The sequence below is a fragment of the Hyperoodon ampullatus genome, assembly GCF_949752795.1.
Source record: "Hyperoodon ampullatus genome assembly, chromosome: 4".
NCBI classification, from domain to species: domain Eukaryota; kingdom Metazoa; phylum Chordata; class Mammalia; order Artiodactyla; family Ziphiidae; genus Hyperoodon; species Hyperoodon ampullatus.
The window spans coordinates 34,933,164-34,950,006 of record NC_136917.1 but is presented as its reverse complement, the minus strand read 5'-3'; the positions used below and the strand labels follow the sequence as shown (position 1 = coordinate 34,950,006).

The following is a 16,843-nucleotide window of genomic DNA, read 5'->3' as shown; positions in this document are numbered from 1 at the left end:
GGGGTGGACTTTATACCCGAGACAAAGAAGGGAAAGCCAGACAAAGGGAGTGCCTGAGACGGGCTGGGTTCCTGAAGAAGCCTCTGCCATATTTTGCGCTATTTATTTTCCAGTACTGTTTGACAACTTTTAAAAGGATATGAAAAAAAAAAAAAACACGAGGATATAAAATTTTAAACGAAATGAACTAATAAAATAAACGCTAGAGCAAAAGGCCTATCTCCTTTCGTTCCCTGAGGCTGAATGAGGTGAAACAGTTAAGGAAATTTAGGTAAGGGAAGGAAGACGAAAAAACACATTCCGTGATTCTTGCGCCGTCCGAGTACAAAGTAGGGCACCCCTTTTCTTTCTCTTAAGAGTAAAGCGGAGTAGGGAGGAGCATGAGCGTCCCCGTTTCCCCCTCCCCACGTCTCCGCCCTCCTGACAAAAAGTTGGGCGACCTTCTGCCCCTCGGAGCTTTAGTTTCCCCATTTGTCGAATGGGTATAAGAATAGTTTGCTGGGTTAGAGATAATCCAAGTTAAGCATTACAAGACCTGCAGTAAATTGTTCTTCAAAAACATGGCTTTTACTCCGAGGCTCAAGGCCGTCCTTTTACTGTATTTGGCCCCTCCCTAAACCAATATTTACTGAATTTACTGAATCAACTAGGGCTCTAATCCCAAAGAACAACCCAGCCCTGCCCCGAGGGACGTTTTGGCCTCGGGAGAGGCACAGGTCAATTCTTGCCCCAGCCTGGAGGAGGGGGACAGTTTTCTCAGTCCACTTGCCATCGGCAAAGTCAGTCCTGGCTCCGTTCATTCATGAAAAACAGGTACCTAAGGCCTCTCTTGCCGAATACTGGGGCCGCCAGGGTTTTGGGAAGGGTCAGCTGGCGCCAAACTCCACTTCAGGAGTTGGGATCGCTAAAATAGCGGACTGGATTCCCACCTCAGCCGGCTCCGCTAGACAGGAAATGGGTTTGAGGGACACATGCGGAAAGCCGCCGCCTTCGCATGCGCAACGGTCTTCCCTCGCGCATCGTGAGGGCCTAGAACTACAAATCCCATCTTGCCGTGCGCCCGCGTCGCCGCGCTTACGATCTCTGGCTGAGACTCGAATCTGAGGGGTTGGAGAGCCCCCCAGAGTTGGGCGTTGAGCAGAAGGAAGAATGAGGCTGAGGGGCTGGGACGGGATCTGGAGGTTTCGGGAGAGGATGCGAACCGTAGGAGTTTTCTGCTCACGGTTGGGGGTTGCCTCAGACAAGGGTCAGGTGGGGAGCGAGTTGGAGATGCAGGAGAGAATTTGTTAATGCTCAGCCCCTACTTTTAATATGTCTAGTGTCCAACGGCCCCGAGCAGGCCTCGGGGGAGAGAGGAGTCCGGGCAGAATAATGTGACCCCTGCTGCCTCTATAGTCCACAGTATTGGCCCTCGTGTGATCACAGGTCTTTCTTCCTCTCCCCAGATGGTGAATTTCAGTACTGAATCGAAAATCAAAAACAAAAAATTTTCCCCGTATTTATTATGCACCTACTGCCTGTCAGTGTACAAATGGTATTCTCACAACAGCGCTGTGCACGGCAAATTTACTTCAACTAGAAGCGCTCAGTGCAAAAAAGAAACTCAAAGAACTGATGCCCCACGGTGAATCTGAGATGGGAGACAAACACCTCTCAGTTTACAACAGCCTCCCTGCCTGAGCATCTCATCACACTGCACCTTCCTATCAAGGTATTTCTCAAACACGGTCCCCAAACACAAGCCAGTTGCTTCACCTAGAGAAGCAATAACAGCCACTTTGTCAGAGTTAACGATGGCTGTATGAACATTGCCCTTTAGAACTTCACTCTACGAGGAGTTTCAGTATTTTATCCCTACTTTATAGATGAAGAACCTGAACCACAAAAAGGCTGAATGACTTGCCCAAGATCACACAGCAAACAGACACCAGAATAGTTTGAAGCTGGGACTGTGTGACTCACCAAAACCTGAATTTGATTCTCCTCCCTCTTCAGGCTTTCCCCAGGTCAGGGCAGATGAGCTCAGTGAAAGGAGGTGCTGGGACGCCATCAGCTCCCTCTGCCTCCTGATACTCCAGAATAGAGGCTGAGCTGCTGCAGGGGCGACCTACTTCTCCCACTTATGTTTCTTTTTAAAGATCCAGAGGCTGTGGGTGGCTTTGAGGGAGGAGGAGGTAGAGTTGGCTCCATTGGCTTCCTATGTCCTCACCCCCACACTACATCCCCAAGGTTAAAGTCACACTTGGGGCAGCTCAGCATCCTGAAAGTAGGAGGGAGACCTTTGAGGTGATGTGGAAAATAAACCAGACAAGACTTACAGTGTGTTAGCAGGAAGTGACGGGGGGACATGTTGCCTGTTCCAAAGGCTGTTTGCTCACTCTTCAAGCCGGGCGTGGTTTCAGCTCAGGGTCTTTGCACCTGCTGTTCCTTTAGCCTGAACACTCTTCCAAGGACCATCTTCACTGCCTGCCCCACCTCCTTCGGGACTTGGAACAAATGGTGTGGCCATTCCCGACCAACTTAAAGTTGCCATCTCTCCCACTCTCATCACAGTCCCCCTTTCATGCTTTTTTCCCCAGCCACAGAATGTATAACCATGTGGTGCTCTGTATTTTGTTTCTTGTCTGTTGCCCCCAACCAGAACGTTCGCTCCACTAGGACAGGAAGTTTGGTGTTTTGGTGCTCAGTATTTGGAATGCCCCACGCCCCACAGGTTGAATCTGGCAGTGTGAGGCTGGGTAGGTGCTACCTCAGCCCTCCTCCCCCTCCCTCTACGGTGGTTGAGGGCCAAGCACATGGTTACCACCTGATCCTGAGAGTCATGATGCTCCCCTGTTGTAAGAGGGATGGGAGCCTGGCCCTAGGATGGGCAGGAGTGCCGAGGTGCTCAGCATTCGTGCCTGGAAAGGCCTGGGAGATGGGCCCACAGCTGGGGGGCCTAGATGTTGCTCCAGGTCTAATAGGTTTGAAAAGGGGTCAGGAGACAAGGACATCTTAAAACATTTGTGGGCTCCAGGGAAAGCAGGCAGCCAGGCAGCCTTCAGCTCCAGCAGGATGAGCAATGAGGCCAGGAAGACACATAAGTACAAGGAGTACTAGAGGGGCACTAGGGATATCAGGTTTCCTTTAGGACACCTTGTCCCCTGATATATCAACTGTCATGTTCCGCAAGGTGGGACAAACAAGCCCCTTCCATGGAAGGGCTACAGGTAGCTGGCAGGACAGAGCAGCCCCACGGGAATCCAGATCCTAGCCCTCTTTACTTCCTCCACTGCCAACACCCTACCACCTCCCCTTGCCTGATCATGGCCTGGCCTCCTCCATCTCCCAGGTTCTGCCCAGACCCCTTCAGCCAGAGGGATCCTGTTAAGACATACTGAATAAAACACATCATGTTGCTCCTTACCTCACAACCCCCCCAAAGGTTTCTCACCCAAATTCTCACCCTAGCACACAAGGCTCTGCATATAATCCACCCATGCTCCTCACTCAGCCAGCTCCAGTCACAGGGGCCTCCCCAAAGCTCCCCATAAGGGCCAGGCACTCTCTCTATCTTTATGCTGGCTGTTCACTACCCCTGGGACAGGCTTTCTCACCTCCCTCAGGACTCTGGTCAAATGTGTCAACTAAAATAGACCCCTCCCTGCAGCCTCTATCCTGTCCTTCTTCGCAGTCACCTCCCAAAATGGCTTCCCCCTTTCATCTGTGTCTGTTTCCTTCCACAATGGCAGGGAGCATGCATGGTCTGTTCTGTTCACTGCAGCAGCCACAGGGCCCAGAAAAACCCAGGCACACCAGAGGTGCTCAGTGTCTTCTGATCTGAACAAACTGACAGCTTTGGCCCAGCCCAAATGGGACTGTGAAGAGACACTGAACAAGAACACCCAGCAGTGGGGGGGGGGGAAGTCAGGGGTGAGACCTGAGGAGAGTTCAGGCCTACAGGAGGTGATGCACCCTCGTTCTCCCCCCACACCCCCAAATCCCTCCCTCACTGGGCCAGATCCAGGCTTTGGTGGGTGCAGTGCCAGCCATGAGGGGTGGGCTTAGGTTGGAGAACAGCAAAGAAGGCAAACCAAGCACACAGCTCCAGCACTAGGTCAAGTTCTTTACTTCCCAGAAGTGGTGGCTAAAGGGAGGGAGGAGAGGGTGAGAAGAGGAAGACAGAAAGAGCCAGAGAGAGGGAGGAGCTGGGAAGACAGGGGACAGTAAACCACTGTTCTATGAAGTCTCAGGAGGCAAGTGCTCAAGGTAAAAAAGAGTCCTGGAGAATCGTCCGCAGCTGCGGCAGCTGCGGGAAGCATCTCGGTTTCCTTCTGTATATAAGTCCTTGGGGGAAAAAGGCTGCCGCGCTGCCGCTGCATTAAATAGTTATGTACATCGCAGAGTCCCAGGCCGTGGGCAGGCAGGGAGGGGGGTCATTTCACCAGGGGCCGAGTTTTATCATCATCGCCGCACTGGTGGGCTTTGTACTTTTTCACCTCTGCCATGTACTTGGCCCATGCATCACCTTTACTTGTTAATACCTGTTGGGGGGAGGGGAGGGACACACGGGGGTTGGGAAGGAGATGCCAAGGAGGCCAGGAACCAGGGTCAGGACTGTCCTGAGACAGCTGACCCACCCACAGAGTCACCGCAAAGGTCTTGGGTGTGAGGTAAAGATATGGAGAATCAAGTTATCTGGGAACTTTGTTGAAAGCCCTCCTCCCCCACCCAGTACACCCATCCAAGGGCTAGATACTGAGGAGGGAGGGACAGGGCACCTGGGCCAGGAACTGAGGCTGGAAGGAAAAGGCAACGTGGGCGGCCCCCCATACCCAGCCTGCTCACCTCATCCTCCGTCTTCTGCTTCTTGGCTACTATTCCCGTCTTGAGGGCTAGTTTGTTCCCGCCTCTGCGCTTGCCCACCTGGGTGAAGGGACAGAAGACTGCAACGGTTACAGGAGCCGGGGCCCGCCCTTGGCGGCGCTGAGGCCCACTACACCTTCCTAGCCCGGCCCGGTGGCCCGTCCCGACGCCGCGCCCAGCTCCACCAGCCGGCCGACCTGCGCAGCAATCAGAGAGGAGCACACGCGACTCAGCGCCTGCCCTGGGCCCATGATGCCCAGGCAGTCCTGGGCCCCCGGGCTGCCCTCCCAGGGAGAGAAAAGAATTCCCACATCGGTGGGGACGAGCGCTGTCCTCACCCTCCCCTAGTAGAAACCACACAGGCAGCAACAGCTCCCTTTATTGAGCACTTACTGTATGCTAAGCCCTGTGCCAAGTGCTTTGGATATACTATCTCCTTCTACTTTCACAGTCACCTTACGATGAAGGTTACCATCCCCATTGTAAAGATGAGGAAACATCTCTGAAAAGGAGAAGCCTGTACCCTGGATCATGCCAACAGCAAACAGTGGAGCTGGATTCAGGGTCAGGTGTGTCTAGGCCACAGAGCAGCATCCTTAACCACCAAGCAACACTGTTCCCCTACATGTAACCGGGCCTGGCCTCTTTGAGGATGCTCCTGCAAATGGCCCCTTGATGAACAAATGAAACAGGCAGTGACAACTACTGCTATTCTCACTCACAGAGGGGCACTCGGCCTCCACCCAGTTCTCACACCAGCCCAGGTCCTGCCACTTCCCCTTCCTCAAACATGTCTTACTCTGAACTTTCATCCTGGTCCTCTGTTTTCTCCCACAGACTTGAGGGTTTCTTGTGCCCCAGGGGCTGCAACAGGCTTTACGGACATCCCATCCCTATCCCTCAGCCAGGCATTAAGTGACCTGTGCTGCTGGGACTATTCTCACACTCATTTCTGACGGATGAAGAAACTTGACCCCCAGTTCGTTACTCTCACACCACACTTTTTTCTCCATACCACAGGAACTTGCTCTCAACACCAGAGACAAAGCAAGCTCAGAGTTGACAATCAATATAGGTACCATTTCTTTGGCCTAGAGTTTCTCAATCGCATATACTAGTGACATTTTGAACTGGATCATTTTTGTTGGGGAGGGGGAGACGGTTGTTCTGCACATTGTAGGATGTTGAGCACCATTCCTGCCCTCTACTCATAAATGTCAATAGCACTCCCTCCCCCAGTTCTGACAACCAAAATATCTCCAGACTTTGCGAAATGTTGGGATGATGTGCGGAGAATCGTCCCCAGTTGAGAACCACTGGTTTAGCCCTTCCTATAAGAAAGGCCCAGTGCTAATCACATCAGAAGATGCGATGATGCCCATTTCTGCAAGCAGGGAAAATGAGGTTAGGCCACATCAGACGCCCCAGGAAAGCAGAGGTGCCTGTCATAATCAACACAGCATACCCATGACCTAGCACACTGCCCAGCAAAAGGTAAGGTGCTCAATAAATGGACACTGGACGAATGAGACTCAGGGAAGTCAAGCAAATCCCCTAGGGTCACACAGTAAGCAGTCTGAGTCTCTCATCCACACAGCTCAGAGTCCAGACTTGACTATGCCCCCCATCCCCATAGTGGGAGATGGTCCCAGTATCCAAAGTTCGGGATTCCACTCAAACAGGAATCCTGGTATCCTGGTTTCCCCATCCTCGGAGCGCTGTTAATAATGGAATTCCCCCCAGCTCCCAGTTCTTGCGGGCATACTGCAGGGGTCCCCACCTCCGCCCCCAGACCTCTCTCGTCGAGAATCCAGTTTCCGAATCCTCAGCGGGTGACCCGGACGGCTCCCTCATTGGGGTCGGAGGGTGGACCTGGATCCCGATCCCCTTTCTCGAGCCCGATTCCCCCTGCCAAGGAAGGCCCTGGCGCCCGCCCCCACCCCCGCGGCTCCTTACGAAGCTGAGCGTAGGGCCCGGGCCGCCCTTCCTCTTCGGATCCCCGGGACCCGCGGCGGCGGCGGTGGCCGGCTGGTCGGGTCGCTGCGGGCCCGGGGGCGGCTCTTCCTGCCGCTGCCGCTGCTCCTCCTCCATCTTCCGCTTGAACAGCTCCAGGAAGCTGCCGTCGTTGGCGAACAAGTTCACGCCGCCCGACACCGGGCTCGAACCCGAGCCCGACACTTCATCATCCCCGCTCTCGGGCGACGTCCCGGGCCCGGACTCAGCCCATCGGCTCCCGCCGCCGCCGCCGCCCGCGGGGCCCGGCGCCTCCCGGCCCGGAGGTTCCGCCCGTCTCCCTCGGGCAGCCATTTTGTCGCCAGGTACCTCGCAAAGGATTCCGGGAAGGCCGCTCCGGGCCCGCGCTTGGCGCCAGACTTGCCTCGTCCCGGGCAATGCATGCCGGGAAGACCGGTCTGGCCCTCAGGCATCCGCAGTGGAGGCGGGGCATGAGGGGCGGGGTGAATGAGGAGCAAGGTTTGACGCTACGCGCCGGGGGGCAGACGCCCCGCCCCGCCCCCGCCCCGCGGATCGTTATAGCCCTGCTAGACTCCCGCAGACGTTACGCAGAGAAGGTTTCTTCCGGAATGAGACTATTGTCTGCGCCTGGGGCTGTAGCGGGCTCTCGGAGTGAGGTTCCCGCTTGGGACTTGGGGGCGTATTAGCTTTTCGCAGCTAGAATCCACTTCTGGCACCAGGGATAATCTCAGTGAGGGATGGGACCTCGCCTGAGGCTGTGTGCTCAGCTGACACCTCGGAAGCTGGGTCCCTAACTAGAACTAACTAGAGGGCATATCTAGCCTGGGCCCCCAGCATAGAAATGGGGGTGTCTCTGGATTGGGTACCTGTCTCTGGGGTGGAGCTTTTATTTGGGAATAGAGACACAGCTGACTCCAAGGAGCTGGGGTCCCCATTTGAAAGTCAGGGTATTATTTTATGTGCTGGAGTACTCAAATGAAACCGAGGATATTTCTAGGCTGGAGTCTCCATCTAAGAGTGTCCGCTGAGGGCCTGGGACCCAGCCTGTATTCCTGCCCAGGGCAGAGTTTCAGAGAATTGGCTGAACTGGAGTTTCCCCTCGGACAGAGAGCAAACTGGAAGGAGGTTTTCGGGAACAGGGTCCCTTCTACGACAAGGAGCGCAGTTGCAAGAGTTGTCCCTGCCCTGTCCTGTCCTGCATGGGGGCTCAAGGCTCACTGGACAAGGATCTGCGGACCTCGCCCACAACTGGAGTCGCCCTCCCTCTAATCCACTAGCAGCCCCGTGACCGTCTCCAGCCAACGAATCGGTTTGTTTATGATTGGTTTGCGTCAGGAAACCGGTGGTTCCCAGCCAATTGAATAACAGAAGAGACGGACCTGAGGCGGTGTTGGGACCCAGGTTGGAGAATAGGGGGGGAATGATCGACATGAAGTTGAGCCTATGGAGTCAGGTCAGGGTGGACCTTGGATCTAACTTCTTGAAAAAGGTATGCAGCGGGTGTTTGGCCGGTTGCTAAGGAGAGGTTGCCGGCTACCGGGACCTGAGAGTGATTGGTAAAAGTAAGAAAAGATGTAGCCAATGAAAGGAGCGCTGCAAGACTTAGGGGCCAATCAATAAAGGGGAGTAGCCTGGGATTTACCAATATGTTAATTAGGCGGGGGGAGTCTTTGAAGAAAATATAGACAAGAGGCTGACAAGCTGAACCTTGGAAGGGGAAGACGTTGGAAATATAGCTTCTATTAGCTCCTGAAAGTTAGGCCATGAGAAAATTAGTTCAATCTTCTAGCCTTGATGGTGTTGTGATAGGAAATTTCCCCTGTAGGTGCTTTGCATGGTGCGCTCCGCTTGATCACGTGAGCCGTTTCCAAGATGGCGGCGGGGGTGGCCGGGTGGGGGGTTGAGGCAGAGGAGTTCGAGGATGCCCCTGATGTGGAGCCGCTGGAGCCCACGCTTAGCAACATTATCGAGCAGCGCAGCCTTAAGTGGATCTTCGTCGGGGGCAAGGGTGGTGTTGGAAAGACCACCTGCAGGTAAGGAGGCTGCGATGGTGGCCGGGAAAACGGATGGGATGTACCACAGGGCGAAGAGGAGGCCAAGGACCGGGTCTTCCACCACCAGCCGTGCAAGAGGGCTGGGCTGGGGCCTTCCGGGTTGTACTCTTCGGAAGTTATCTGGAGCAGATGGAAGCTACCTCCTGAATACAGGCCTGTTCAAGGGCTGAACCACATTGGATCCAGCGCACGGGAGCCTGGAGAGCGTTTAGATGTCCCAATCAGCTAGACTGTACCAGAGTGAGCCCAGAGTAGGGGGAGGGGCAACGGGGCGACCTGTCCTAGTCTGGTGAACCTTGCCATTCTATGCCCACGTGGGGGTGGGGGTGGGAGTGGAAGGCAGGAGAGAGGGCACATGATCAGACTACCCATTCAGCTGGGAAGAGGGGGAGGGGTCCCCGGGGCAAATTACCCTGGACAAGTGGACTGAACTATCGAATTTAGCAGGAGGTGCAAAGGACCCCATAGCTTAGAGTTGAGGGAGGGGACACAGGGTCAAGTTGGCTGGATAGCTGGACCATGTTACTTTGTGCCACCAAGGAAGCAGGCATCAGGCGGGACGGACACATTCAATTGAACCTTACCACTATATAGCCAGCTGGAGGGCTCAGTAGGTGAGGTCTGATAGGGTCCCTCTGCAGGGATTGAGGCTTGATCCCACAGTCATCCGTACTCTTCTCTCAAGGCCCTTGCTGATCCAGGTCCCCTGCTCCTGGGACCCTTCTTCTCCCCATGCAGACCTAAGGAGCACAGCCTAACCCTTCACTTCCCACCTTTTGGCCTTTCCCTTGCCCAGCTGCAGCTTAGCAGTCCAGCTATCCAAGGGGCGGGAGAGTGTTCTGATCATCTCCACTGACCCAGCCCACAATATCTCCGATGCATTTGACCAGAAGTTCTCCAAGGTGCCTACCAAGGTCAAAGGCTATGACAACCTCTTCGCCATGGTGAGTGCAGCAGGGCTCAGCCCCGCCCCCCCGCCCCAGCTCTGGCAAAGGCACCTTCAGGCCTTTCCTGTGAACACCCACCATCAGCTACCATGTCCTGCCCATTCTCCATCCTCTGTCTCTCCACTTTCACTCCTTCTTCAACATACCCACAGGGGAATGAGTGAGGAACGTTTGTGGAACAGAAAGGAAGCCAGAGTGACTGGAGCTTAGTGAGCAAGGGAAGGGAGGGAGACATTGATCAGGACCACATGGTGTAGGACCTTGCAGCCCACTGAGATCAGTTTAGCTTTGTTTCCAAGTTAATGGGAAGCTGTTTGTTTTAAGCAGAGTAATGTCATGGCCAAATTCGTTTTCCAAAAAGTTCCCTGTAGTTCTCATGCAGAAATTGGATTGTAAGTCAAGGATGGAAACAAGGAGACTGGGACAGTGACCAGGCTAGGAATGATGGCACCCCAAAATTGGGAGGAGGGGTGAGAAGTGGTCAAATTTGGGATGTATTTTGGAATTAAAGCAATTTAACTGCTTGGTTGTAATGGATGAGAGAAAGAAATGAATTAAGTATAAGTACATGTCTTAGTTGGCTCCCTGGGCAGCTGAGGTGGGGAAGACTGGGAGAGGAGCAGGTTTAGGAGGCCAAAAGTCAGGAATTTTATTTGGCCACAATGAGACCAAGGTGCCCACTGGTCATCCAAGTGGAGACATCAGGACAGCAGCTTAGTTATGTGAACCTGGAGCTCAGAGGAGGTTGGCGTTGATTTGAGAGTCATTGTCCCAATGGTGGTATTTAAAGCTGTGTGAGTGGAGGAGCGCGTGAAAGAATAAAGAGGCCCAGAAACAACCCCGGGGGCACATCAGCATTTAGGGTCCAGCAGAGGAGGAAGAACCATTGAAAGAGGCCAAGAAGGAGCCACAGGTGAGGTGGGAGGAAAGCAAGAGAGTGTGGGCTCCTAAGCTCCAGGAGGACAAAGGGACTAGGGCAGAAAGGTTGTCGGCTCTAGCAGGCACCTCAGTTTTAAGCAGATCACCCTGGGAATGGGGGCAGAAGCCTGCCTGGAATGGGTGAGCTGAGGTGGACACAGTGATCACCATGATGAGAGCAGAGAAATGAGCATGGCCGTCCCTGGAGAGGGAAGGGAATGAGGGTTAAGGAAGGCTTTTCTGAGGAAGGAGATGCTAGTGTATGTTTGCTGCTGCGCATGCTTCAGGAAATTCCCTGGTGGTCCAGTGGTTAGGACCCTGGGCTCTCACTGCGAAGGGCGCAGGTTCAACCCCTGGTCAGGGAACTTAAGATCCCACAGGCTGTGCGGTGCAGCCGGAGGAAAAAAAAAAAAGCTTCAACTGGGAGGGACAAGTGATGTTGCAGGAAGGAGTAAGGATGCCGGCTGAGGACGGGCCTCAGGCAGGCATGAGCTCGCTCCAGCGCACAGACCCAGGACTTGGGCTCTGCCAGGACCAGGGGCTTAGAAGGAATGTGGGGGGACTGGGGCGTTTCCTGGGAGGAAATGAGGGTGTTGGCAGCCAGTGGCTTCGCTTTCTCACTGAGGCACAGGCGAGGCACAGGCCTCAGCAGAGGGTGAGGGGCACACGGGCCAGAAGGGGTTTGAGGAGGGAGAAGATGTGGCGTTAACATTCCCATGAGTGGATTTTCTGGCTCGTCGAGTGCCTGTTGGAGATTTGTGATCAGGAATGGGGAGCAAGGTTGAGTTCTTCGTCTGGGGTGTTCCCCTGATGTTCACCTCGGTGTAGCCATGCCAGCGAGCTGCGAATAACCAGGATGGGGCTTTTGCCAACCACAGAGGGAGAAGGGAGTGTTTGCAGAGGCATCTTGTGGAGACTGGGCTGGATGAGAGTGCCGCCCAAGAGGGACACTGACGGTGAACAAGCGGGCAGAGGTGCGGGGATGAGGTGGCCCAGGAAGGTCTAGAATAACAGGAAGTGAGAAGGCTGGGGTCAGAGAGTGGCCTGGTGACTAGGAACAACCCATCAAGGGTGTGACTGTGGCGGGGTGATGTGTGGACAAGCTCCCTGCAGGGAAATGACCTCTGAGGCCAGGGAGTGGAGGGCTTCACCACAGGAAACATGAAGTCAAGTAGAAGAGGTGACACAGGCGGGAGATAGAGAGGCAATGGGTGCAGGACGGGCCAGGGACCCCAGGCTTGGTCATCTCCTTCATGGAATCTGCATCCATGTTGAGGACCTACTCTGTGCCAGACACTTCCAGGCACTGGGGACACAGCAGTGAACAAGACAGAAAAACCCCTGCCCTTGTGGGGCCGGCATTCTGGTTAGGGAGACAGGCGAAAATCATGCTAAGTAAACCATGTGAGGAGAGGCCAGATGTTAAGAAGAAAGGAAGGCAGGGCAGAGGGGGCTAGGGCTGCACTGTTAGATTGGGCGGTCAGGGAAGACTCATGTTAGAGGAATGATCTGGAAGAGGTCACAGGCCCGGGTCGGGGAACAGCCCGTGAGAAGGCACTGCAACGCACTCTGGCTTCCCTCTGGGACACTGAGCACAGTTGGCGATTTTCCATCTGCTTGAGAAAGACTTTTAACAATCTGTGCTACCACCCGAGACCTTAAGCGCCTAAGGGAAGGGCCAGGGCACCTCAGGGGTCTCCCCAGCTGTGACCTGATGAAGGGCTGTGCTCAGGGCGCCCCACAGGCTCCCTCGGGCTCTGTGCCCAGGTGGGAAGGCTCCAGGAACAGCAGCCTGAGTCTTGACCCTCTCGGCCCCCAGGAGATTGACCCCAGCCTGGGTGTGGCGGAGCTGCCGGACGAGTTCTTTGAGGAGGACAACATGCTGAGCATGGGCAAGAAGATGATGCAGGAAGCCATGAGCGCCTTCCCAGGCATCGATGAGGCCATGAGCTATGCAGAGGTCATGAGGTCAGGCCCGGCGGGGACTCTGGGTGCCCGGCGCTGCCTGGGGCTAGGGTGGAAGAGGGGGCAGAGCGGGCCTGATCCTCGTCTCCCTGCAGGCTGGTGAAGGGCATGAACTTCTCGGTGGTGGTGTTCGACACAGCGCCCACAGGCCACACGCTAAGACTGCTCAACTTCCCCACCATCGTCGAGCGGGGACTAGGACGCCTCATGCAGATCAAGAACCAGATCAGCCCCTTCATCTCACAGGCAGGCAGAGCCCCAGGGCATCCAGGAGTCCCCTGAATCAGAGTGGGCCCCCGGACCCCTAGATGTGCAGTGACAAAGGCATTTCCCACATACGCTGTCAGTCAGCGCTTCCCAGTGGGTGGGATGGATCTTCACTGCGGGGGGACTGTTCCCCCTACTCCGCAGCACTCAGTGTCCCCGCCTCCACCCGCTGAGTGCCCCAGACAGAGCTTGAAAGCACATATCCCAGAGCCAGGTGGCCCAGGTTCGAATGCTTTGCACTCTGGTGTGACACAGCTGTGTGACCTCAGGTCACTTCCCCTCTCTGGGCCTTATCTGTCAAATGGAGAGCATGCGAATCTCCCCCATGGGTTATTATTAGCACGACATGACAAGCCTGATGCCTTCACACTTTTGCACACCACTGCCACCTCCTTGGTTGTGTGTGGTCCCCCGGCGGGGACCTGTGCCTCAGTCACATTTGTGGGGCACTTAACTGTGTGCCAGATACTGTTCCAAGCACGTGACATGTCATATAGCACAACAGCTCTACACATGAGGAAACTGAGGCTCTGGGAGGTCAAGCTAACATGGCCACAGTCCCGCAGAAATGGCAGAGCTAGGGTTGGACCCCTGCGATCTGCTCAAGGGCCCACACCTTTAACCACTGGGAGGTGTCAGGAGTCGTCCCCCGGGTGTCTAGTGAGCCCAACCCAGGGAGTATAGTGCGCCCCAGGTAAACCATGAGCCCTCTCACATCGTCCCCACAGATGTGCAACATGCTGGGCCTCGGGGACATGAACGCAGACCAGCTGGCCTCCAAGCTGGAGGAGACGCTGCCTGTCATCCGCTCCGTCAGCGAGCAGTTCAAGGACCCTGTGAGTTGCGGTTCAGGCGGGCGGCAAGAAGCTCAGGGGAAGGAGACAGGGCTGAAATCTGCCCCTCCCTGCCCTCTCTTGGATCCTGCAGGAGCAAACCACCTTCATCTGTGTGTGCATTGCTGAGTTCCTGTCCCTTTATGAAACGGAGCGGCTGATCCAGGAGCTGGCCAAGTGCAAGATCGACACGCACAACATCATTGTCAACCAACTCGTCTTCCCTGATCCCGAGAAGCCCTGCAAGATGTGTGAGGCCCGCCACAAGATCCAGGCCAAGTACCTGGACCAGGTGCGCACACCCACCCTCCCGCCCAGCCCTCATACCTCTGACCCTGGAAGCTGGGGTCGGGCCCAGCCCAGCCAAGGCACTGCTGACCTTCTACTGTATTCTCTGACCTTTTGCTCCAGCCCACCTTCTGTCCCTCGCCCCAACCCCCTGCCCTTCACCCACTGCTTCAGACCTTCTGATTCTGGCCTTCATAGACTGGCTGGCCTGGCCTGGATACCTCTCACCCTGGGAGTGGGAGGTCCAGCCCAGTGGTCTCTGACCTCACTGGCACCACTCCCACCTATGGCCCTGTGAAGCCCTTGCTCATCTTCTCTCCCGGACTCTGGGAGACCCCTGGCCCGACCCTTGACGTTGATCACCTTCCGTCCCTGCCCTGTGGCCCCCTGACTGCCGCCTTCTGCCCTCTACCCCTGCCGCAGATGGAGGACCTATACGAAGACTTCCACATTGTGAAGCTGCCACTGCTGCCCCATGAGGTACGGGGGGCGGACAAGGTCAACACCTTCTCTGCTCTTCTCCTGGAGCCCTACAAGCCCCCCAGTGCCCAGTAGCACCACCACCAGCCCCAGCTGCTGCCATTTCACACTCACCCGCCACCCGCCGGGGCAGAGTTTGCACAAAGTTCCCCCATAATACAGGGGAACCACTTGGGGGAAGGGAGGCGGGGAGGGGGTCTTTTCCCCCTGGTGGGGCTGGGGGAGCTGTAGCTGCCCCCACACCTCTCCCCGCCTCTCCTCCCTCAATAAAATGATCTTAAACGACTGTGGATGTTGACATGGGGGGGTTGGGGCCTAGTACCTCCATGTACATTTGCAAAGGTTGTACAATGCACAAAGATGTCACATCCAGAGAGGCACAGATGTATGTTTAGGTCTCTCACAACAGAGACCTAATAGAGATGTGTGTTTATTGTGGTAATTTTGGAAGGAGGGTCCTTCTGTAAAGGGGTGCCTTTTTCTAGCTCTATATGGGTAAGGGTGTCCTCTGGGGCTGTAAAGCCTGGAGTAGAAGAAAGGGCCATCTGCCCACTTCCTTCATGGTTCAGAGCGTGGGAACGGGGAGGCCCCTTGGCCAGCCCCAGGCTGGTAGGGAGCGGATTAGGTCGGCAGCGGGCCCAGCACTGCCTGCTGTTTGGTTTGGGAATTAGTGGGCACCCTGGGCAGAGGCTGGGCCTGCCAGACTGCGGATTAACAGTCTCCACCCCCCCCCCAATTCCTGTTACATAGAATGGCATCAGCCCCTCCCAGCACAGGGCTGCAACAGGGGGGCTGATTAAGGGGCAGGATGACAAAGGACTCAGGCTGGACGGACCCTGAAGTCCTGTCCTGCCCCCAGAGAGTCTCACTGAGTGGCCTGCCACCTGTTTCCTGCAGTTTGAGCTTCAGTCCCCTAAAATGGAGGCAGAAGTGTGGCCATTCATAGGGCCATGGCACAAATTCACCTGACCCTGGAAGGGTTAGCAAACCAGCCTGAAAGGCATAAAGCAGCCCCCCTTCTCTCCTTCACTCCTCCCTCTGCCACTGCCTGGACAGTCACTGTCATCCCCAAGACCCAGGACTGGCATGACCTTGGGCGTTTGCAAGTTCCGAGCTGGAGCTGGATGGGGGTGGCGGGGGAAAGGGGGTGACTGAGGACACACATGAGTCAGGAAGTGGTGTTCAGACAGTGCACACCCAGGGTCTAGGCGTGCCAGGGTGTGTGTGTGAGGGGAATGCAACCACGAGCCTAGACGTGTCCCCCCAATTCAGTCAGGTGTACACAAGCCCATGTGGGCACGTCCACATTGAGGAGGTGCTTGTAAACGAGCATGGCAGTGCAGCCCATGGCAGGACCCCAGGCTCCGAACCAAACTGCCTGGGTTCAAATCCCAGCTGTGCCATGAACAGGCTGTGCGTCCTCTGAGCCTCAGTTTCCCTACCTGGATAGCGGGAATTAGGAACACAAACTTCACATTGCCTGCTTGTGAGGACACAATGAAATGAAATAGGTAACGCCTTTACAGTGGCCCCAGGCATGTACCTGCCAAGGACTATTTGTTACTATTCACTGTAACAATTAGTAAGCATGTGAACTAGCCCGGGCAACCCGCCTCTGCCCCAGCAGGGGTCCAGCAGGCGGAGTGTGTGGGGACAGCTGGGGGAGGGGAGATGAGCACGGGGGTCGATGGGGGCTGTGGAGGGGAGGGCTGGCTGCAGTATGTGAGGATACATCCAAGGGAATAGGGCCAGGTATGGAGCCCATCAACCTGAAGTCTGTCGCCTCCCCAGTTCCCGTAGCTAGCAGCATCACCCCTCATCCTCTTTTATGTGCTGTCCAGCAGCTGGACGGCAGAGGCACGGGTCCGAGTACAGCCAGTCCGAGCTGGTTCCTAACTACCCCGGGCTGGGCAGACACCTGCCAGATTAGGAACACAGCGTCCTGGCTGGCCGGACCTTCGGGGGCAGGGTCGAGCGGAGCCATGTGCACTCCTGGTGCTGGAGTGGACTTGAGAGGCTCAGGGGCACCCCAGGGCGCCCCTCTTGGAGCTGAAACCCTGAGCATCTGCCCCTCCCACACTGGGCTATGCATTCAATGGTGAGGATGGAGGGTTGTTTGTGCCAGGCTAGAGTGCCCCCTTTGTAGGTATGTCTGTAAAGGGAGAACATCTGTCCTGTATCCATGCCAAATGTGGGGACAAGGTTTTGTGTCCCTAAGCTTGTGTGTTCATGACAACGCCCAAAGTGTCTGAGACCCAGGGTGTGTGTTTGC

The 16,843-nt window shown here is 55.6% G+C and overlaps 2 protein-coding genes across 3 annotated transcripts; one reads left to right on the top strand and one right to left on the bottom strand.

Annotated features, from left to right (window-relative positions):
• Positions 1-4,085: 4,085 nt before the first annotated feature.
• Positions 4,086-7,152, bottom strand: TRIR (telomerase RNA component interacting RNase; the record flags this gene model as incomplete). 2 transcript variants are annotated; one of them, XM_079703506.1, is made up of 3 exons in its annotated part: positions 4,086-4,523; positions 4,828-4,905; positions 6,802-7,152. In XM_079703506.1, 3 exons carry the CDS (start codon positions 7,150-7,152, stop codon positions 4,416-4,418), a joined length of 537 nt encoding a protein of 178 aa, XP_079559632.1. The 2 variants fall into 2 exon arrangements, with proteins under 2 accessions (XP_079559632.1, XP_079559633.1); XM_079703507.1 differs by lacking the exon at positions 4,086-4,523 and having other exon boundaries at positions 4,829-4,905; positions 6,825-7,152.
• A 1,539-nt stretch (positions 7,153-8,691) lies between these two features.
• GET3 (guided entry of tail-anchored proteins factor 3, ATPase) lies at positions 8,692-14,847 on the top strand (the record flags this gene model as incomplete). The annotated part of the gene is made up of 7 exons (XM_079702422.1): positions 8,692-8,852; positions 9,670-9,817; positions 12,558-12,706; positions 12,799-12,949; positions 13,699-13,806; positions 13,898-14,095; positions 14,515-14,847. 7 exons carry the CDS (start codon positions 8,692-8,694, stop codon positions 14,644-14,646), a joined length of 1,047 nt encoding a protein of 348 aa, XP_079558548.1. The 3' UTR covers positions 14,647-14,847.
• Positions 14,848-16,843: the final 1,996 nt, after the last annotated feature.